This window comes from Equus caballus, chromosome 8 (genome assembly GCF_041296265.1).
Source record: "Equus caballus isolate H_3958 breed thoroughbred chromosome 8, TB-T2T, whole genome shotgun sequence".
NCBI lineage: Eukaryota > Metazoa > Chordata > Mammalia > Perissodactyla > Equidae > Equus > Equus caballus.
In genome coordinates, this window is record NC_091691.1 from 56095536 (window position 1) to 56119346 (window position 23811).

Consider the following 23811-nt stretch of genomic DNA (forward strand, 5'->3'; position numbering starts at 1 on the left):
TCAAATTGAGCCAATAAGTCCATCCTTAGGACTTTTCTCATCAGAGGCAGTGGTAGCTTTTCTCAGGGAGAACTGTCGGGAAATGAATTCGTGGTTGCCGCTGGCCATCTTTTTTTCCTGTATAGAGAAAGCCTCTCAGCATTAAGAGTAAATAGTATAGTCCCTAGATCCCAAGTCCAGCTCTGTACCGTACTGGTTTGCTTACTGAGGAATGGTCCCTACTAATACAACTTTAAGTAGAGGAGGGCCACATTCAGATTTTCTCTTTTTTTTCTTTCATATTATTTTTTTAACAGATTTCTCAGACAGTAGTGTAGTCAGTGAATTGGATGAAATCAAGATTGGAAGCAAGGAGACCACATAGGAATCTGGAAGTAGTCCAGATAAAGGATGATAGTAGTTTTTACTCCAGTTGGGGCAGAAATTGAAATAAGACAAATTCCAGAGAAACTTTAGCAATATGGTTGGTACAATTTGATGATTATTTGGATGGTATATGGAGGGCAGGGAATGGAGAGAAGGAGATGTTGAAGAAGGAGGAGTCAAAGATGGTGCCTCCATTTCTGGATTTAGCCTCTTAGTAAATGGCACTGCCATTTTCTTAGGGAATATGAAGCACTAAGTTTGAAGGGAAGATAACTGAGATTTGGACTTGCTGAGATTGACATGCTAATGAGAACCATAGTAGGCAGTCTCTAAAATGGCCTCCAATGATCTCCACCTCCTGGTGTTCATGCCCTTGTGTGATTCTCTCCCCTTGTGTGCGGGCTGAACCCAGTGACTCACTTCTAAGGAATGAGTTAGGCCAAAGTGATGGGATATCACTTCAGAGATGAGGTTACAAAGAGATGGTTATCTTACATCTCGTTCATCCTCACTCACTGTCTTGCCTGCTCATGCTGGTGGAAGCCAGCTGCCATGTTGTGAGTTGCCTTGTGAAGGGGCTTGTGTGGCAGAAAACTGAGGGAAGCTTCTGTTCAGAACCCAGTGTGGAACTGAGGTCCTTAGTCCAACAATCCGCAAGGAATTGAATCTTGCTAACAGCCATGTGAGTGAGCTTGGAAATGGATTCTCCACTATAAGCCTTGAGATGAGTGCAGCCCTGGGGGGCAACTTGACTGCAGCCTTGTATGAGAACCTGAGCCAGAGGACTTAGCTAAACTGCATCCAGATTCCTGACTCAGACTGGGAGGCAGCTGGATACACATGTTTAGAACTCAGGAGATTGATCTGGGCTGGAGATTGTAATTTTGAAGTGCATCCTTTCTTTCCCCTGCTTAAAACCTACGTTGAAGGTCAAGTAAATGAGTATGCTTCTTCACTTGAGAAGATGAAATATAGATTATAGACTAATAGACTATATAGACTATGTAGAGGATAAGCCTACAACAGTGTGGGACCTTAATGACTTGTGTGTAGTATACCTTCGCTAAACTGTGAGAGGAGTGAGGGTAGAAACCACGTTGCTGTGAGCGGAGGGATGATGACAATATTTGGCTTTGAAGGAGCTGAGAGAAAGAAGTAAGATTGAAGTGAAATGGTCTTTAAGATTTTGTTTAAGAGAGTCTTTAGCCTATGTTTAAATTGTTGGTGAGAAAAAGGCAGTCGAGAAAGTTGTTTTATTTGTTCTTAGGTTTATTTGATTTATTTTTAACTTTTTTTATGGAATATTTTAAACACACAAAGATATAAAGGGAATTGTATAATGAACCTCTGTATACCCATTACCCAGCTCCAACAATTCTCATTTTACCAATCTGTTTTATCTTTCCCCAACTCTACCCTCTTTTCAATGGAGTAATTTTAATTGAAATTTTTATTGAGATAATTGTAAATTCACATGCAGTTGTGAACAATATATAGAAATAGTACATAGATATCCCTTGTATACTTTGCCCATTTTTTGCCAATGGTAGCATTTTGCAAAACTGTAGTACAATATCACAACCAGGATGTTGATATTGATACAAACCACCTATTTTCCTCAGATTTCTCCAATTTTACTTGTACTCATTTATATATATATTAAGTTCTATCAAATTTTATTGCCTGTGTAATTTGGGTATTAACAGTCAAAATACTGAACAGTCCCAACTCCACAAAGATCCCTCATGTTGCTCTTTTATAACCACACCCACCTCCTTACCCTCTCCCTACACCTTCTATCCATAGCCCTCATCCCTAGCAGCACTCATCTGTCCTCCATTTCTAAAATTTTCTCATTTCAAAATACATACATGGTATCATACTTTTCGGATTTGGTTGTTTTCCCTTGAGATTCATCCAGGTTGTTACACATATCAATTTATTGCTCAGTAGTATTCCAAGGTATGGATGTACCATGGTGTTTAACTGTTTACCTGCTGAAGAACATTTGGGTTGTTTCTAGTTGGGAGCTATTATGAATGGAGACGCTATAAGCATTTGTGCATTGCATGTTTATTTCTCTAGGATAAATCTCCCAAGTATGCAGTTACTGAGTTATATGGTAACTGCATGTTTAGTTTTAAAGGGAACTGCCAAATTGTTTCCCAGAGTAGCTGTGCCATTTTACATTTCCACCAGCAGTGTATGAGTGATCCCGTTTCTACACATCCTTGCCAGCATTTGGGTTACTATTTTTCATTTTTGCCACTCTGATAAGTGTGTGGTGATATCTTATTGTGGTTTTAATTAAATTAGCTGTTAATGGCTAATGATGTTGAACATATTTTCATGTGCTTTTGTGCCATCTGTATATCTTCTTCAGTGGAATGTCTCTCATGTCTTTTATCCATTTTCTAATTGGATTTTTTTTTACTGTTGAGTTTTGACAGTTCTTTATATATACTACATTCTAGTCCTTTGTCAGATATGTGGTTTGCAAATATTTTCTCTCAGTCTGTAGTTTGTCTTTTCATCCTCTTCACGTGGACTGTCACAGAGCAAAAGTTTGTAATTTTGCTGAGGTCCATTTTAACAATTTTTCCTCTTATGGTTCATGCTTTTTGGTGCCGAGTCGTCTTAAGACCTCTGTCTAGATGCCCAAATTTTTCTCTTTTTTTCCAAAAAGTTTATGGTTTTACATTTTACATTTAAGTCTATGATCCATTTTGAGTTAATTTTTGTATATGGTATGAGGTTTAGGTCGAAATTCATTTTTCATTGGAGTATTTTAAAATAACTTCCAGTTATTGTGATATTTCACCTGTGACTATTTCAGTACAGTAGTCCCCCTTTATCCACAGTTTTGCTTTCCACAGTTTGAGTTACCTGTGGTCAGCCTCGGTCTGAAAATATTAAATGGAAACTTTCAAAAATAAACAATTCATAAATTTTAAATTGCACACTGTTCTGAGTAATGTGATGAAATCTTGCACTGTCCGCTCCCTCCCACCCAGGAAGTGAATCATCCCTTTGTCCAGCGGATCCACACTATATAGACTGCTCACTTGTTGGTCACTTAGTAGTCGTCTCAGTTATCAGATAGATTGTTGCAGTATCACAGTGCTTGTGTTCAAGTAACATTTATTTTACTTAATAATGGCCCCAAAGTGCAAGAGTAGTGATGGTGGCGATTCAGATATGCCAAAGAGAAGCTGTAAAGTGCTTCCTTTAAGTGAAAAGGTGTAAGTTTTCAATAAGGAACGGAAAAAAATCGCATGCTAAGGTTGCTAAGATTTACAGTAACTTTTATTACAGTATATTGTTATAATTGTTCTATTTTATTATTAGTTGTGGTTAATCTCTTACTGTGCCTAATTTACAAATTAAACTTTATTATTGAGCCAGCGCCATGGCTGAGTGGTTAAGTTCGTGCGCTCCCCTCTGGCGACCCCGAGTTTCACTGGTTCAGATCCTGGGTACATACATGGCACCACTCATCAGGCCATGCGGTGTCCCACATAGCATAACCAGAAGGACCTACAACTAGAATATACAACTATGTACTGGAGAGCTTCAGGGAGAAGAAGAAGGAAAAGAATTTTTTTAAAAATTACAACTTCACTAATTGTACAACTTCACTAATAATAAATTTTAAAAAAATTTTAAAAAACTTTATCATAGGCAAGTATGTATAGGAAAAACATAGCATATATAGCATTTGGTTCTATATACTGTTTCAGGCATCCACTGGAGGTCTTTGAATGTATCCCTCCGTGGATAAAGGGGGACTACTGTTTACATCTCTGAAAAATACGGACGTTTATTAAAACCATTATAACTTCCAATGAAATTAACAAAAACTCCTTAATGTTTTATAATAGTCTACATTCTAACTTCCCTTATTGCTCGCAAAATATATTTGTTAGGTATCTCTGTTTTATTCTGGAACAGCATCCACCTTTTTTTTTCATGCCTTGGACTTCTTGAAAAGACTGGGTTTATTGTTCAGTAGTGTCCCACTTTCTAGATTTATTTGATTATTTCCTTGCCCTCGTAGAATTTACTCTTTAGAGAGAGAACAATAATGAATACATAACTGTAAATGTGTTGATTGCAAGAATAGAACAGGTTGTTTAGAGAATGAATAGTAGAGAAGGACTCCTTGAGGTGAAACTTAAATTGAGACCTGAAATAAGAGGGGAAGCATTCCAGGGAGAGGGAATATCATGTGTGAATGCTCAGAGGAGGGGAACAGAATGTGTTTGAGAAGGTCTTGGAAAAAAATAGTGTGGCTTGTGCTTGGTGAACAACAGTAACATATCATTGGAGAAGTAGACAGAGGCCAGATCATGACCAGCTTTAAAGGCAAGACTAAGGAGTTTGAAAAAATTTTCTATGTGCAGCGAAATGTCGTGGAAGGATATTCAGCTGGAGAGTAATCTGACCCTATTGATGTTTTTAAATGCTCACCTTGGCTGCTTTATAGAGACTACACTGGGGGGTTGGGAGGGGAGGGACGGGTGTGGAGAAGTGGGGAGCAAGAGTAGAAAATGAAAAAATTATCAGGCTGTGAAGTAGTGCACAGTCTAGGCAGGAAACGATGGTTGCTTGTACTAGAGTGGTGCTAGGAAGAAGTGGATAGCTATTGCAGGTAAAATGGACAGAAACTTGGTAATTGATTAGAAATAGATGGTGTGGGAGAGGGAGCTATGAGGTATGACAACCAGGTTTTTAAATCAGATGTGGGTGTTAAATTTTATTGAATACCTTTGTAGCTTTAATCCTTTGCTTTTTATTTTTACTGTTTAATTGTTTTAGTTAGGACTATCTCAGTTGTAAGCATCAGAAATCCAACTCAAACTAATTTTAACAAAAAAATGAATCTATTGAATCAGGTACCAAAGGGAGCAGGAGTGAAACTTGCTTTTAGGTTTAGCTATATGGCTTCTAGGGTTTTAAATGATGTAAGCAGAACTGGTGTGTGTCTCTCGGTGTCTTTTTCTGCCTCCATTGCCCCTCTCCATCTCTTGCTTCCTGTCTGCAGTACTTTCACTCTCAGACAAGACCTAAGTGGTAGCTCCTAAATAGCCCCAGGCTCCAGGCCCCCAGCCTTAGGTACAGCAGAAAGAATTATCCTGTCTTCCAAACACTTCTGGTAAAACTTTAAGGAATTACTGTTGGCTAGGCTGTGTTACATTACAGCCCCACCTAAGGACTCATTTTTTCTCCAATAACAATTGAAATGCTGCTGTTATCAGAAGGGCAAAAATAACAGATCTCCACTGTCCACTGTAACATTTATATTGAAAGATTTATTTTTGTTGACATGGCTAAAATTCCTAGAATTAACCATACTTGTTTATGGTATATTATTATTTTTCTGTACCTCTGGATTCTATTTTTGAAAATCGTTTCTTGAATTTTTGGCATCAACTTTCCTAAGTGAAAATCATTGGTAATTTTCTTTATTTAGAAAATGTTATATTTGGCAGATTTTAACATTGTTGCCTAGCTTTCCTGAAAAGAGTTAGGAACATTTCCATTTTGATCTGGACCATAGAATAATTTAAATAGCATAGGAATTACCCATAACAGAAGATTAGAAAGAATTCATCCATGAACCTTCTAGGCCTGACACTTGTTTTTGAGAGAGAGTTCTTTTCTGAATTATCCTATGTTAGTTAGTGAAACTGAATTTTCTATCTTTTCTTGAGTCAATCCAGACAGTTTTTAATTTTCCTAGTTTGTCATCCTTTTCAGTGAAGTTTTCACATTTATTGTTAGGGTTACAATTTTTAAATTCCTACTTCTTTACACTTGTATATATTTCTTTTACACTTTCCCCCTCTTGGCTATCTTGGCTAGATTAACTGAGACTTCTCTTTTAATTATTTCTTTAAAAAAAAATCTCTTGGTACTATTTATCAATTTTGTTGTTTTCTCCCTAATCACTGAGTTCTGCTTTTTTGTTCTTTGTCCCCTTAAGTTTAGCTTAAATATTTTCATTCCTTTTTGAACTCCTTGAATGAATGAATTCTTAATTGATTTTTTATTTGATTTTATAAAATGAGATTATGAATTTTCTTCTGAACATTATTTTGTCCACATCCAAAAGACAGCGATATTAGGATTTTCATTATAAACATTTTCTAGATAGTCTGTGTTGGCAGTTTTAATTTCTCTATTAAGTCAAAAGTTGTTTAGGTGAGAGTTATAAAAATTACTGGGTTATCTTTTGATCAATTAATTTGATATTTCAATTTGGAGAAAACATTGAGATTTTCTTTGAATCCTAATATATGTTAAATTGTTATAATGTCCTATGGCTTGATAAGAAGGCACAGTCCCTATAGGGTATAAAGTTCAACAAGTGTCTATGAAATGAGGGTGGGATATGGAAGGAGGGTTCCTGATTTTAGATAGGATGGTTAAGGAAGGCCTAGTGGCTGAACTGACAGACTTGAATGAAGTGAGGGATGATAAGAGTAAAAGCCTTGATAAATTGTTTTATTTAACTGAAAGGTATAATCTCAGGTCTTGTTCTGTATTTTTCCTTCAATTATACTAACTCAGAGCACACCTTTTTGCATAGTTATGTTGTATAAAACAGTACTACTAACATCACACTTGGCCACAAAGCAATCGCAAACAAATACCTATATCAAAATATTTAGGAGAAGAGGCGGAGCAAAGGAGAAGGGGTGGAGCAAAATGGTGGGGTGAGCTGACCCGGGATTCTCTCCTCTCCAAAATACAACAAAGAACTGGAAAAACTGAATTTCAGAGAATAAATCTAATGCCAACAATACCAAAAAGGCAGAGATCATAAACCTTACTTACGGCCTCGGAGGTGCTAGAACGGTAGGAGAGAACATCACTCCCTCCCCTAGAGTCTGCGATCTGCTGCGCAGGTGGGAAAGGAGCGGGGGAGGGGCCGCGTGACCGGGGATCATCCAGGACTCCTGCTGCTGGTTCAGTGGAAACCCACTGATGGGGGGGAAAGCTTCTGTCTGCGGGGACCCCATAAACCCAGGGCCTCGGGAGACCAGAGAACAGTACTGATCTGAATCCAGATCGGTGTACAAGAATAGCAGCCCCTCCCTCCCAGTAAAGCCACTGGGTGCAGCCATCTTGCCCGAAGGCGGAGAGCTCATAACACGCGGCTCTTGACCCCCATCTAGTGGCAACAGGCTGTAACTGCAACCGAATTCTACCACCATGTGAAAAAACCGCTCCTCTACCATCCAGCAATTTATAAAAGCCCCAGACCAGAAGGAAAACAATAAAAACATAGAATTAAGTACTGAGGACTTGGAATTAGGTAAACTAAGTGATAATGAGTTCAGAGCAGCTATAGTCAAAAAACTCAATGAGGTAGAGAGAAAGATAAACAAGCCAAGTTCTGGAGTTACTTCACAAAAGAGATTGAAATCATAAAGAAGAATCAAACAGAATTACTAGAGATGAAAAACACAATGGACCACATAAAACAGAATACGGATTCCCTGAATGCCCGTGTAGACACCATAGAAGAGCAAATTAACATAATTGAAGATAGACAGGCTGAATGGCTCCAGGCAGAGGAAGAAAGAGAACTAAGAATTTAAAAAAATGAGGAAAATCTCCGAGAGATAGTGGATTCAATGAGGAGTAAGAACATAAGGATCATAGGAATTCCCGAGAACATGGAAAAGGAAAATGGAGCAGAAAGTGTGCTTAATGAAATTATTGAAGAGAACTTCCCAAATCTAGGGATTGACGGAGAAATGTGTGTAGAGGAAGCTTTCAGATCTCCTAGATTTGTCAATGTAAAAAGACCTACTGCAAGGCACATAGTAGTAAAATTGGCAAGAAGGAAAGATAAGGAAAGAATACTCAGGGAAGTAAGAAAAAAGAGAATAACCTATAAAGGAGCCCCTGTCAGACTGTCAGTGGATTTATCTACAGAAACCTTACAAGCTAGGAGAGAATGGAGTGACATATTCAAAGCTTTAAAAGATAAAAATCCTCAGCCAAGAATACTTTATCCAGCAAGAATTTCCTTCAGATATGAGGGAGAAATTAAATCTTTTCCAGACAAACGAAATTTAAGGGAATTTGTAACTAAAAGCCCTCCACTACAAGAAATCCTCAAGAAGGCTCTCATACCTGAAAAAAGAAAAAAGGGAGAAAGGGGTCACAATCCACACACTAGGGAGACCGATGGATAGAACCAGAACAGGATAGCAAATATTCAACTATAGCATTAGGGTAAAAATAAGGAAACTACCAAAGCAAGGACGATCTTATCACTCTAACTACAAATTCATAACACGAGTTGGAATAAGAAATGAAAATAATTATTTAGGAGGGGAAGAGCAAAGGGTCTAAATCAGTATTGGTCAAGTAAGTAAGAGACCACCAGAGAATAGACTATATTATACACGAGATTCTAAATACAAACTTCAAGGTAGACACTAAAATAAAATACAGAACAGAGTCACAAATCATAAATAAGGAAAAATCTAAGAAATCCAGCATAAGAAATTGCAGTATTAAATGGGTAGTCTAAAGCACACAGGAAAAGAAATGCAGGAAAACAAGATAATGAGCAACAGATTGACAGCATTAAGTCCACATGCATCAATAATCACTCTCAATGTAAATGGATTGAACTCTCCAATAAAAAGACACAGAGTGGCAAAATGGATTAAAGAACAAGATCCAACAATTTGTTGCCTCCAAGAAACACACCTCAGCCCCAAGGACAAACACAGGCTCAGGGTGAAGAGGTGGAGGACAATACTTCAAGCTAATAGCAAGGAAAAAAAGGCAGGTGTTGCAATTCTTATATCAGACCAAGTGGATTTCAAAATAAGACAGGTAAAGAGAGACACAGAGGGACAATATATAATGATCAAAGGGACACTTCTTCAAGAAGAAATAACGCTTATAAATATCTATGCACCCAACACAGGAGCACCAAGATTCATAAAGCAACTATTAACAGACCTAAAGGCAGAGGTTAAAAACAACACAATAATAGTAGGGGACCTCAACACCCCACTCACATCAATTGACAGATCATCCAGACAGAAAATCAACAAGGAAGTAGTCGAGCTAAATGAAAAACTAAAACAATTGGACTTAATAGACATATATAGATCACTTCACCCTAAAACAGCTGAATACACATTCTTCTCAAGTGCACATGGAACATTCTCAAGGATAGACCATATGTTGGGAAACAAGGCAAGCCTCTACAAATTTAAAAAAATTGAAATAATAACAAGCATCTTCTCCAGTCATAGTGCTATAAGGCTAGAAATTAATTACAAGAAAAAAGCTGAGAAAGGCACAAAGATGTGGAGACTAAACAACACACTACTGAACAAGCAATGGATCATTGAAGAAATTAAAGAAGAAATCAAAAAATACCTAGAAACAAATGAAAATGATAGCATGCCATACCAACTCATATGGGATACAGCAAAAGCTGTATTAAGAGGAAAATTCATCGCAATACAGGCACATCTTAACAAACAAGAAAAATCCCAAATAAGCAATCTTAAACTACACCTAACGGAAGTAGAGAAAAAAGAACAAATAAAGCCCAAAGGCAGCAGAAGGAGAGAAATAAAAAAAATCAGAGCAGAAATAAATACTATTGAAACAAAACAGGCAGTACAAAGGATCAATGAAACAAAGAGCTGGTTTTTTGAGAAGATAAATAAAATTGACAAACCACTGGCCAGACTTACAAAGAAAAAAAGGGAGAAAGCTCAAATAAACAAAATCAGAGATGAAAGAGGAGAAATAACAACAGACTCTGCAGAAATACAACGGATTATAAGAGAATACTACGAAGAACTATATGCCAACAGAATGGATAACCTAGAGGAAATGGATAAATTCTTGGACTCCTACAATCTCCCAAAGCTCACTGAAGAAGAGGCAGACAATTTGAACAGACCAATCACAAGGAAAGAGATTGAAACAGCAATCAAAAACATCCCAAAGAATAAAACCCCAGGACCAGATGGCTTTCCTGGGGAATTCTACCAAACTTTCAGAGAGGATTTAATACCTATCCTTTTCAAGCTATTCCAAAAAATTAGGGAAGATGGAACACTTCCTAACACATTCTATGAGGCCAACATCACGCTGATACCAAAACCTGACAAGGACACCACGAAAAAAGAGAACTACAGGCCAATATCACTGATGAACATAGATGCAAAAATTTTAAACAAAATTTTGGCAACCAGAATTCAGCAATTCATCAAAAGAATCATACATCAGGATCAGGTGGGATTCATACCAGGGACACAGGGATGGTTCAACATCCGCAAATCAATCAACGTGATACACCACATCAACAAACTGAGGAATAAAAACCACATGATCATCTCAATAGATGCAGAGAAGGCATTTGACAAGATCCAACAGCCATTTATGATAAAAACTCTGAACAAAATGGGCATAGAAGGAAACTACCTCAACATAATAAAGGCCATATACGACAAACCCATAGCCAACATCATACTCAATGGGCAAAAACTGAACGCCATCCCCCTGAAAACAGGAACGAGACAAGGATGCCCTCTATCACCACTCTTATTTAACATAGTACTGGAGGTCCTGGCCAGAGCAATCAGGCAAGAAAAAGGAATAAAGGGAATCCAAATAGGGAGGGAAGAAGTGAAATTCTCGCTGTTTGCAGACGACATGATCTTATATATAGAAAACCCCAAAGAATCCATTGGAAAACTGTTAGAAGTAATCAACATCTACAGCAAAGTTGCAGGGTATAAAATCAATTTTCATAATCAGTAGCATTTCTATACTCCAGTAATGAACCAACAGAAAAAGAACTCAAGAACACAGTACCATTCACAATCGCAACAAAAAGAATAAAATACCTTGGGGTAAATTTAACTAAGGAAGTGAAGGACCTAGATAATGAAAATTACAAGGCCTTTCTGAGAGAATTGGATGACGCCATAAGGAGATGGAAAGACATTCCATGTACATGGATTGGAAGAATAAACATAGTTAAAATGTCTGTTCTACGTAAAGCAATCTACAGATTCAACGCCATCCCAATCAGAATCCCAATGACATTCTTTACAGAATTAGAAAAAAGAATCCTAAAATTCATATGGGGCGACAAAAGACCCCGAATTTCTAAAGTAATCCTGAGAAAAGAGAACAAAATGGGAGGCATCACAATCCCTGACTTCAAAACATACTACAAAGCTACAGTAATCAAAACAGCATGGTACTGGTACAAAAACAGGTGCACAGATCAATGGAACAAAATTGAAAGCCCAGAAATAAAACCACACATCTATGGACAGCTTATCTTTGACAAAGGAGCTGATGGCATACAATGGAGAAAAGAAAGTCTTTCCAACAAATGGTGCTGGGAAAACTGGAAAGCCACATGTAAAAGAATGAAGATTGACCATTCTTTTTCACCATTCACCAAAATAAACTCAAAATGGATCAAAGACCTAAAGGTGAGACCTGAAACCATAAGGCTTCTGGAAGAAAACGTAGGCAGTACACTCTTTGACATCAGTATTAAAAGGATCTTTTCAGACACCATGCCTTCTCAGAGAAGGGAAACAATAGAAAGAATAAACAAATGGGACTTCATCAGGCTAAAGAGCTTCTTCAAGGCAAATGAAAACAGGATTGAAACAAAAAAACAACCCGCTAACTGGGGAAAAATATTTGCAAATCATATATCTGACAAAGGCTTAATATCCATAATATATAAAGAACTCTCACAACTCAACAACAAAAAATCAAACAACCCAATCAAAAAATGGGCTGGAGACATGAACAGACATTTCTTCAAAGAAGATATACTGATGGCCAATAGGCACATGAAAAGATGCTCATCATCGCTGATCATCAGGGAAATGCAAATCGAAACTACACTAAGATATCACCTTACACCCATTAGAATGACAAAAATATCTAAAACTAATAGTAACAAATGTTGGAGAGGTTGTGGATCAAAAGGAACCCTCATACACTGCTGGTGGGAATGCAAACTGGTGCAGCCACTATGGAAAACAGTATGGAGATTCCTCAAAAAATTAAAAATAGTACTACCATACGATCCAGCCATCCCACTACTGGGTATTTATCCAAAGAGCGTGAAGTCAGCAATCCCAAAAGTCCTATGCACCCCAATGTTCATTGCAGCGTTATTTACAATAGCCAAGACGTGGAAGCAACCTAAGTGCCCATCAACAGACGAATGGATAAAGAAGATGTGGTACATATATACAATGGAATACTACTCAGCTGCAAAACAGAACAAAATCATTCCATTTGCAATAACATGGATGGACCTTGAGGGAATTATGTTAAGTGAAATAAGCCAGCTAGAGAAGGATAATCTGTGTATGACTCCACTCATATGAGGAATTTAAAATTATGGACTAAGAACAGTTTAGTGGATACCAGGGGAAAGGTGGGGTGGGGGGTGGGCACAAAGGGTGAAGTGGTGCACCTACAACATGACTGACAAACATTAATGTACAACTGAAATTTCACAAGATTGTAACCTATCAACTCAATAAAAAAATGTAAAAAAAAAACATATTTAGATTACCATTGTAATATGGAATTAAAATTCTCATAGATTACTCTTGAATCCCTGAGAATATGGCCATGTTTCCCCAGAAGTCCTTGTTCGATAACTACCACCGTTGTACATTATTCTTTAGACTTTTCCCCACTTCTTCCCCAAGGGAAGGAGTGGAGGGAGGGGCAATAGTGATTCTTCTTGTTGTAACTGTGTTGAATTGAGGCTTCGTTGATCAGTGTCCTGGAGTGAGGGCATTTGGTCTAGAGTGATACATGGGAGAGCTTTCAGAATTCTGTCTGCTTGACTTTCTGTACTACTACTACCATCAGTACTGGTACTGCCCATTCTAATAAGGAATCCACATGGCTTCCCAGTGTCGTCTTTCATTTTGGTTAAAATTGTTCTGTATTTAGATAGCACTTCTTTAAGTGTATCGTGTGAGATCAGGATACTCATGTAGTTTCAGCATTGGTGGTATATTCTTCCGGTTTCTATCTATCTGTCTTCTTTGCTTTGAGTTGGGGAATGGACTTCTAGTAAGCCTGTGCCTATGCATCTGTCTTCTTAGAAGTCTACTTTTCTCATTTTTATTGAATGTTCAAGAAGAAGACTTTTCTTATAAGTCATGTATTAGAATAATTTGACTTTAATGTTAAAACTGACAACTAATTATGTTTTTTTAATGACAGGTTGGAATTCGAGGTACTGATATAGTTGTGCTCGGGGTGGAGAAAAAATCTGTTGCTAAGCTTCAAGATGAAAGAACTGTGAGGAAAATTTGTGCCCTTGATGACCACGTCTGCATGGCTTTTGCAGGTACTTATGGACCTACAATAATGATACAGAGTACCTTAGTGTAGTAGGGTAACACACTTGGCCCCACTACGGCTCTTGTGCTATATTTATATAACATGTGGAGCTATACTCCATTTCTTGTTAAACACAGTATTCCTTATCTTTTCTGGAAAATCACAACTCTGTAAACCAAGATTTCTGATAATGAGCTTTAATAAAACGTATGTTAAAAGATACGTATTACCTTAATTATAACTTTAGTTAGCTGTTTCTTTTTTAACTTTTTACTTTGAAATAATTACATATCCTCAAGAAGTTGCAAAAGAACACAAGGAAGTCCCCTTTACGCAGTTTCCCCAATGGTAACATCTTCAAAAACCAGTAAATTGACATGTGTACAAGCCACAGAGTTTATTCAGATTTCACCAGTTTTGCATGCACTCATTTGCTTGTGTGTTTGTTTAGTTTTATTAGTCTTATCATGTGTAGATTCATGTAGCCATCACCACAATCAAGATACACAACACTTCCATCACTACAAGGCTACCTCATGCTATTCTTCCTTCTTGTCTCTAACCTCTGGCAACCACTAATCTATTCTCCATTTCTATAATTTGTCATTTTGAGAATGTTATATGAATAGAATCATACGGTATATAACTTTTTCATATTGGCTTTTCTTATCCAGCATAATTCCTTTGCAATTCATCCAAGTTGTTCCATATATCAACAGTCCATTGTTTTTTATTGTTGAATAGTATTCCATGGTATGGGATATATCATACTTTATTAATAACTCACCCATTGAAGGACAGTTGGATTTTTTCCAGATTTTGTCTATTACAGATAAAGCTGGTATGAACATTTGTGAACAGTTTTTCTGTGTGAGCATAGGCTTTCATTTTTCTGGAATAAATGCTCAAGAGTACAATTGCTGGATCATATGGTAATGTGTGCTTAGTTTTATAAAAAACTGCCAAATTGTTTTCCAGAGTGGCTGTACAATTTTACATTCCCATTAGCAACGTATAAATGATTCATTTTCTCTGCATCCTCAGCAACATTTGGTATTTTACTATTTTTTATTTTAAACATTTGTATAGGTGTATAGTGATAGCTCACTGTGGGTTTAATTTGCATTGCCTTATGGCTAATGATGTTGAATGTATTTTCATGTGTTTATTTGCCTCTGTATAGCAAACAAAACATGTTTCTTGTCTTTTTTTCTTTGCTTATTTTTTAATTCTGTTTTTTAAAAACCAGAATTTTATGTTGATGTTTAAAAACCTCAGTGAGCAAGAAATAGCCTTTCTAACTGTCTTAAAAAAGGAATCATCTTGCCACAAAACAAGTCTTAATAAATTGTAAAAGACTGAAATCATACAGAGTATCTTTTCCAATCAAAATGGAATAAAACTAGAAATGAACAGCAGAAGGAAAACTGAAAAACCCACAAATATATGAAAATTAAACAATACTCCTAAAAACCCATGGGTCAAAGAAGAACTCACAAGAGAAATTAGAAAATATTTTGAGACAAATGAAAATGGAAACACAACATATAAAACTCATGAGATGCAGCAAAAGCAGTGCTAAGAGGAAAATGTATAGCTGTAAACACTTACACATTAAAAAAAGAAAGATTGCAATTCAACAACCTAACTTTATGTCTTAAAAAGTAGAAAAAGAAGAACAAACTAAACCAAAAGCTATCAGAAGGAAGGAAATAAAAATTAGAGCAGAAATATATAAAATTAGAAAACAGAAAAACAATATAGAAAAATCAGTGGACCCAAGAGTTGGTTCTTTGAAAAGATCAACAAAATTGACAAACCTTTAGCTAGATGGACTAAGAATAAAAGAAGACAACTAAAATCAGAAACAAAAAGGGGTACATTACTAACGATTTTACAGAAATAAAAAGGACAACTATATGCCAACAAATGAGATAACCTAGAAAAAAATGGACAAATTCCTTAAAACATGCAAAGTACCTGAAGTTACTCAAGAAGAAATAGAAAATCTCAACAAATGTACTATCAGTAAAGAGTGAATCAGTAACCAGAAACCTCCAAATAAAGAAAAGTCCAGGACCAGATGTTTTCACTGGCAATTCTACCAGACATTTAAAGAGTTGATACCAGTCCTTCTCAAACTCTTTACAAAAAATTGAAGAGGAAGGAATACTTCCAAACTCATTCTGTGAGGCCGGGATTACCCTGATACCAAAACCCTGCAAAGACACTGCAAGAAAAGAAAACTATAGACCAATATCCCTTATAAATATTGATGTAAAATTCCTCAACAGAATACTAGCAAACCAATTCAGTAATTCAAAAGTAAATTGGACTACCTCAAAATTCAAAACTGTAATGCATCAAAGGACACAGTGAACAGAGTGAAAAGGCAATCCATGGAATGGAAGAAAATATTTGCAAAATTGTATATCTGATAATGGATTAATACCCAGAATATAGAAAGAACACTTAGGACACAACAAAACAGCAAACAACCCAATTCAAAAATGAGCAAAGAGGGCCAGCCTGGTGGCATAGTGGTTGAGTTCACATAATCCACTTTGGTGGCCCAGGGTTTGCTGGTTCAGATCCCAGGTGTGGACCTACACACTGCTCGTCAGGCCATGCTGGGGTGGCATCCCACATGCAACGTAGAGGAAGACTGGCACAGATGTTAGCTCAACGCCAATCTTCCTCACCAACAAAAAAAAAAAAGAGGAAAGAACTTAAATAGTTATTTCTCCAAAAGTGTTGGCAAGAATGTGGAGAAATTTGAATCCTTACAGACTATTGGTGAGAATGTAAAATGGCGCAGTTACTCTTGAAAACAATATGGTAGTTTCTTTTTAAAAAAAACAAAATTACCCTATGATTCAGCATTTCCACTTCTGGTGATATACCCAGAAGAACTGAAAGGAGAGACTCAAACAGATATTTGTACATCCATGTTTACAGCAGCATTATTCACAATAGCCAAAAGGTGGAAATAACCTAAGTGTCCATTGATGGATGAATAGATAAACAAAACGTGGTATGTGTGTACAACGGAATATAATTCAGCCTTAAAAAGGAAGAATTCTGATACATACTAGAACATGGATGAAGCTTGAAGACATTGTGCTAAGTGAAATAAGCAGTCACAAGAGGACAATTACTGTATCAGTCCACTTATATGAGATACCTAGAATAGTCAAATTCTTAGAGACAGAAAGTAGAATGGTGGTTGCCGAGGACTGGAGGAGGGGCATTGGGAGTTATGGTTTAATGGGTATAGCATTTCAATTTGGGAAGATAGGAAAGTCCTAGAGATGGATGATGATGATTGCCCAACGTGTAAATGTAATTAATTTCACTGAACTGTACACTTAAGGGTTAAATTTTTGTTATGTGTGTTTTACTACAATAAAAATTTTTTTTTAAAAAGGAATCATCTTAATGTAAATGATATGGAATGCTTTAATTTATGGTGCACATACCTTTCTAACTTTAATATAAAAACAATTTCAGTATGTATATAACTTTTTGGCAGAGTAAAATAAGCATTTACTAATATTCTCCCCCACATGTTAATTAGCTTTCATAATTGGAAAATACCTAAATTTCTTTTATTGGGGAATTCGTATAATGAATCATGGTAAATCCATGCAGTTGCTTAAAAGTACATGCTCTGGAATTATACCAGTTGGGTTCTAAGCCAGACTCCATTGTCTGCTATACCTGTGACCGTGGGCAAGGTACTTAACTGCTCCTTGCCTCAGTTTAACCATCTGTAACATGGGCTTAATGATAGAATCTACTTTATTGATTTATTATAATAATTAAGTGAGTTAATACATAAGCATTTAGAACAATGTCTGGCATAAGTGAGTGTTTAACAAATGTTACTATCACTATTACCACTACTATTACTACTAATACCATATTATCATTCTTATTACTATTTAGTGGCAGTTACAAAAGGAAGTGTAGGATCTGTATGTATAAATGGGAAAGTATCCAAAATATGTCTTAAAAATAATTACAGAAGAATGTGTGTCATATAGTTCTGTTTATAAATTGTGGAATTATATGGTAACTTTTATTCCCCCTGTTGAAATATTTTACAATGAGCACGCATATAAAAATAGTTCCATTTTGAAAAAAAATCACATTATTTTGTCAATGTTGTTGTTATATTGTGCTTTTAATGTTTGGAAAACAACCCTTAGGGAAAAAAGTCAAAGAGTTTGAAAAAGAATTATTTCATGAGGCATGTGGAATTCCATTTCATAGTAGAAATTTTATAATATGATAGTATCTTCAAGGTAAAGCTGTGGTATAAATTTAAAAGCACTAGACTGAGGGCTCCATTCTTCTATAAACAGCTTATTTATAATCAAAGTGAAATTGCAATTTTCAATGCTATCTTTAAGTGGAATTTGTTCTCTTTTTCTAGCCATTTAGTATCGATTAGTATAATTCCTACTACTTAGGTTGAAAACAGACACATACACACAACTGTGTTACTCATGGTTTGGCAAATTTACCACTAAATTTTTTTCCTTGAATCAGGTATATTACTACTTTCTAAGTATGATACTTTTATGTTTCTATAGTTTTGGATCACGTTTACATTGTAAAGGGGAAATACTTAAAAATCTCCTTTCTGATAATATTTTCTAAGTGAGTGAAGCTTTTAATCCATAGGATGGGCTGAGTCAACCTTTTCCCATTCTTTTCTTTCAGATAACATTTGCAAAAAGAAGAGAATCAGTTTCTCTTCCTTTACCTGTCTGATTATAATTTTCTCCCTACCCGTGAGCGTTAGGGTGCTTCTTAACAGTGGCATATTCTAACAGCTTCTTTATTGTTGACTGCTATTAACTATCTTCAGGGACTGACATTCTTCCAGGTTTGTAGAAACACTATTTGAAATGGTGTGGAAGGGGAGCAAGAGTTTGTGACTGCAAAAGACTGATGGTTATGTGAGAAACAGCTGTTTCAGAGATTTTATGAATGAAGTTTTTGGGCAATGTGGTATTAAAAGAGTAGGGAAAGAAAGAAAATGGCCATGGAGAGGTCAAATGCCAAAGAAGTCTTGAATAGAAATGTTTGCAGCCTTTGCATCTGTTTAAGCTTTTGATCAGTCTATTTTTTTGATAGAAACACATTAACTATTTCCTTATAGAAGTGTTGAAAATTAATTAAATGATATTTCGGTATGGCAAAAGCAAAGAAGTGTTTTCTTTTTCTGTTTTAGCTTTCTTGATTTTCAAACCCTTAATCTTAGACAAAAAGCTGAGAAATGATATGTCACAGTTACATTGAATGCAGTTTGAATTCAATGGATATGTGTTTGATAATGAAGTAATACTCATTGTTTTCACAAGAAGAAATCCAGCTTACTTCATGGTTTAGGTAATAAGTATATTGGTCTTGGAATCTGGATAGACATCAACCTTTGAACAGTCTGCCATTGATATCTTTCAGAAAAAAATTTTAAAAATATGACTACATAGATTTTTTAAAAACATTTAATAAAACCTGATAACCAGCCCAGCTACTGTGAATTAAATCATTTTGATCTTTTGGAAATAGTTTATGTGACATTAGTGTTTAATCATTATTCTTTAAAGCCGTTTTCTTTAAAAAAGAAAATAAGGGGCCGGCCTCCTGGCCAAGTGGTTAAAATCTGCGTGCTCCACTTGAGCAGCCCGGGTTTGCGGTTCGGATCCTGGGCTCAGACCTACTCCACTCATCAGCCATGCTGTGGAGGCATCCCATGTACAAAGTAAAGGAAGACTGACACGAATGTTAGCTCAGGGCTAGTCTTCCTCAAACAAAAAAAAGAGGAGGATTGGCAACAGATGTTAGCTCAAGGTGAATCTTCCTCACCAAAAAAAAAAAAAAAAAGAAAAAGAAAAAGAAGAGTGCATCAAATTAAGTCTTAAAGGAAATAAATCAGTGTTGGACAAGTGATACTCTATTTTACAAGTTCTTTATAATGGATATATATTGAGAAAAACAAAGGACATTATAAGAAAGATTTTATGATGGTTAAAACCCTTTTGTCAAGGAAAAAAGTCGTTCTTTTTTGTGATGTGTCAACTGCTTTCATAGGACTGACTGCTGACGCTAGAGCAGTAGTAAACAGAGCTCGTGTGGAGTGCCAGAGTCATAAGCTCACAGTTGAGGACCCAGTCACTGTAGAATATATAACTCGCTTCATAGCAGCCTTAAAGCAGGTAAGCCAATATTCCAGCAGGTTTCTTCAAGTTTTCTCCTTTTCCATCATTATGGGTCCTATGAAAATACTATAATCACTCCAATCATTTGGTCTATTAAATCAACTAAATTCCTTATTCTTTCTCACACTGACTTCATACTTACACTGTTATTCCAATGGAATGGATTGATTTGATCACTAGAAATCTCAGTCAGTATCAATTCTGGGAATTATATTAAAATTTAAAACAATAAATCTAATCTTTAAGGGGATTTCTACACTTCTGGAGACATAGTAATGAGAACCATTTTTTAAAGTTGACCAAAGAAATACCCATGATTCTTTCAGCTACAAACCTAAACATAACTAATCAGGTTTAGATATGACTTCTTCTGAATTCATGCATAGATACATGGCTGGACATTAAGTATAATCATGATGTAAACATGTATTTTTTCACTTATAATTTTATGTGTCCTTTATATATGTCAACATAGTCCTTATACTTAAGGTTCTTACTAACTACATAATACTGTTTCTAGTTAATATCTGGTAATTATTTAGGTTGTTTCCAGTTTCTTTCATTTTTTTTCTCTCTCTCAATTTGCTACTTTAATAACATTACTCTTTGTCACAGCCTTTCTTTTTCTATTTTGAATTATATTGTTAAATTAATTTTCAGTATGGGATTACTAGATTAGAGACTGTAATTGGTTTAAGACTCTTGTTATATGTAGCTAAATTGCTTTCTAAAAAGATTGAACCAATTTTTATTGTGCAACCAGCAATGCATAAATGTAGCCCTGAAGGATCATTAGCATTGGGTTTTTCATTTTTCTTTTATTTTGCAAATAAGTATAACATAGTACTGTAATAGTTGTTTCAATTTGTATTTTATAATTAGTAATGAGGTTGATATTTTTCTACATGTTGGTTTGCTATTTTCAGTCCTTCTAGTCCCTTCTAGTCCTTTCTAGTCCTTCTAACTATCCTTCACTTTGACAGGCACTCTAATGGTTAAGACTGTTCCCCAGGAGCCAGAATTTGAGGGTTTGAATCCTGGCCTTGCTACTTCCTACTTAATGCCTTGGGCAAACTAGCTTGTTTTACCTCAATTTTCTTATTTATAAAATGAGTGTTACAATAATACCTACTTTGTTGGGTTGCATTATGGATTAAATGACTTAATACATTTATAGCATTTAAAACACTTTCTGGCGTGGATTTTACCATTTGTCCATGTAGAGATTTTTTAATGGACTACATATCCTAGGTATTAAAGTTTTAAATTACATATTTATAGAAAAATTGCCCTATTTTAAAAATTTAATTCATATGCAAGAAAGTCCAAATTTTTATATTGTTCTACTTTTCTTTTTTATTTGCTTTGATTTTCCCAGTAGTTAAAAAGGTATCCACCAAAAAACAAGGTACAGAACGTTATGTATACAAGGTTCCCAATTGTGGTTCTTAGGTTTTCTTCTAGAACTATAAAGGCTATGCATTGCACAGTTATAGAAATATATATTGTAAATCTGTCACAGTGGAATTGCTACGGGGAAGGAGCCTGGGTTCTGGGACAAGAGAGAGAGACCCTTTATGTACAACTTTTGTACTTTTTAAATCATTTTAACCTTGTCCATGTGTTACTTTTTCATTAAAAAGAAATGGTTTAGGGGCCGGCCCAGTGGCACATGGGTTAAGTTCGCACATTCCACTTCAGCAGGCTGGGGTTCTCTGGTTCGGATACCGGGTGTGGACCTACACACTGCTTGTCAAGCCATGCTGTGGCAGGCATCCCTTATATAAAGTAGAGGAAGATGGGCACAGATGTTAGCTCAGGGCGAGTCTTCCTCAGCAAAAAGAGGAGGATTGGCAGATGTTAGCTCAGGGCTAATCTTCCTCAAAACAAACAAACAAACAAAACAAAAAAAATGGTTTATTGAGCAAATAAAGTAAAAGGGTCTCTCCTCTAAGGTATATTTACAAAGCATCTACTTCATACCTCAATATGAACTAGGAACATCAGAAAATACAAAGGAATTAAGACATAAACCCTATTCTTTAACAGTTTATGTTTGTAACCCAACTATTTGCATTCAAATTTTGAGGTGGTTTATGGAGATACATATATGATAAAATTTAAAAATAAAAATTACGATACATTGACAAGTCCAAGAAGAAAGCTAGTGTAAAGTTATTTCAAGCCACAGAGTTACATACAGTTCCTCAAGTTGCCTACAAATGGAGTCTTGAGCTTTCTGTCAGAACTGCCTCTTGGTACAACGTCTAGGGGCACCAGTCTCAGAATGAGTGTGAATTCCACTCCCTGGAGCACAAATCCAGGAAGTTCCTGGCACAACAGGAAAAAGAAATATAATTGGTTTCCAGTGCCCCGCTGTCTGTGAGGGAAAAGCATGCTTTTTCTTCAAGAGAAACAAAGGTTTCCTTGTCTTGGGACTGAAAGAAATGTCTTGGTTGGCTTTTCTGTAGAGATAGCTTAGTCTATAGTGAACAGAATATACTTGATGATAATAGTATCAAGTGAGAATACTGGATAATAATAGTAACAATTACAGTTTCTCTCAAAGTAAACCAAGGACATGCTTCCAAAGCACAGCTCACTGAAATCAGCTGTGCTGGGAACCAAAATGCTGTGACACACACAGTTCTCTGCTATATTAAAGAGATCACAATCTAGTTATGTTACCAAAATGTTCATGGAGCAACAAGAAAATTATCTTAAGACCATATGTAAGCAAACTTAGGATTTTATTTTACAGACTGTGTACATTAATTTCTTAAAAATTTCATCGTGGATTGAAGTCAGTCCAGAAAAAGTCAGGTAGAGGATCTTAAAGATACTAAAATAAGAATTGATAAAGAAGATCATTTTGGCAGGAATGCTTTATTTACTATTAGAATTTGTTATTTGATAAGTAATACTGTTATACTTTGTATGGCCTCATATAGAAAGTAGTTATGAAAACATTTTATTTTTCAGAAATATACTCAGAGCAATGGACGAAGACCTTTTGGTATTTCTGCCTTAATTGTAGGCTTTGATGACGATGGTATCCCAAGATTGTATCAGACTGATCCCTCTGGTACTTACCATGCTTGGAAGGTGAGTCATGAATTTGTTAATATATTTTAGAAGTTGAGGGGGCAGCCCGGTGGCCAAGTGGTTAAGTTTTTGCGCTCCACTTCAGCAGCCCAGGGTTTCGCCAATTCGGATCCTGGGTGCAGACATGGGACCACTCATCAGGCCATGCTGAGGTGGCGTCCCATGTGCCACAACTAGAAGGACCCACAACTGAAAAAAGATATATATATATACAACTATGTACTGAGGGGGTTTTGGGGAGAAAAAGAAGTCTTTAAAAAAAAAAGTTGACTAAATGTATTCACTGTAAATGCTTTATCGCTTTCAGGGACATGACAAAAAAATTTATGTTGCATTAAAATATCGATGGTGATACAACCTTTATGTGGCTATTTAGCTAGTCAGAAACTATCATGGTTTTGATGGGTACAGAAACACTTTAGTTTATTAATCACAGGGTGTTTTCCTTACTTTTTAGAAGATGTAACAAACTTAAGTGTATATAAATGATCAAATAAGAAAAATATCCAGTTTCTAATTCATCATTCATTCTTCCAAATTAGTATTGCATCATATAGATGCTTGCTTTGAGTAGTAATAGTATTTCTGCTTTTAGTAAAGAATTAAATGAGCATTTAAACCCCATACTGAAAATTTAATGCATCTTCCATTCTAGAAGAGTCAGAGCCCCCCAAACTATGAATCAGTTATACCCATGTGTCAGGATGTTGCAGTT

At 36.0% G+C, this 23811-nt stretch overlaps 1 protein-coding gene and 1 long non-coding RNA gene across 2 annotated transcripts in view; one reads left to right on the forward strand and one right to left on the reverse strand.

The window, feature by feature from the left end:
- The window catches only part of LOC138925382 (uncharacterized), an 80428-nt gene that overhangs the window by 17635 nt on the left and 38982 nt on the right, over positions 1 to 23811 (reverse strand). The gene's annotated exons all lie outside the window — the stretch shown is intronic.
- The window catches only part of PSMA8 (proteasome 20S subunit alpha 8), a 42221-nt gene that overhangs the window by 3915 nt on the left and 14495 nt on the right, over positions 1 to 23811 (forward strand). Inside the window, exons 2-4 of the mRNA XM_001495329.5 lie at positions 13642 to 13768; positions 19864 to 19988; positions 22974 to 23096. Of these exons, the coding sequence (XP_001495379.1) occupies positions 13642 to 13768; positions 19864 to 19988; positions 22974 to 23096 (375 nt within the window). The remainder of the gene's footprint in view (positions 1 to 13641; positions 13769 to 19863; positions 19989 to 22973; positions 23097 to 23811) is intronic.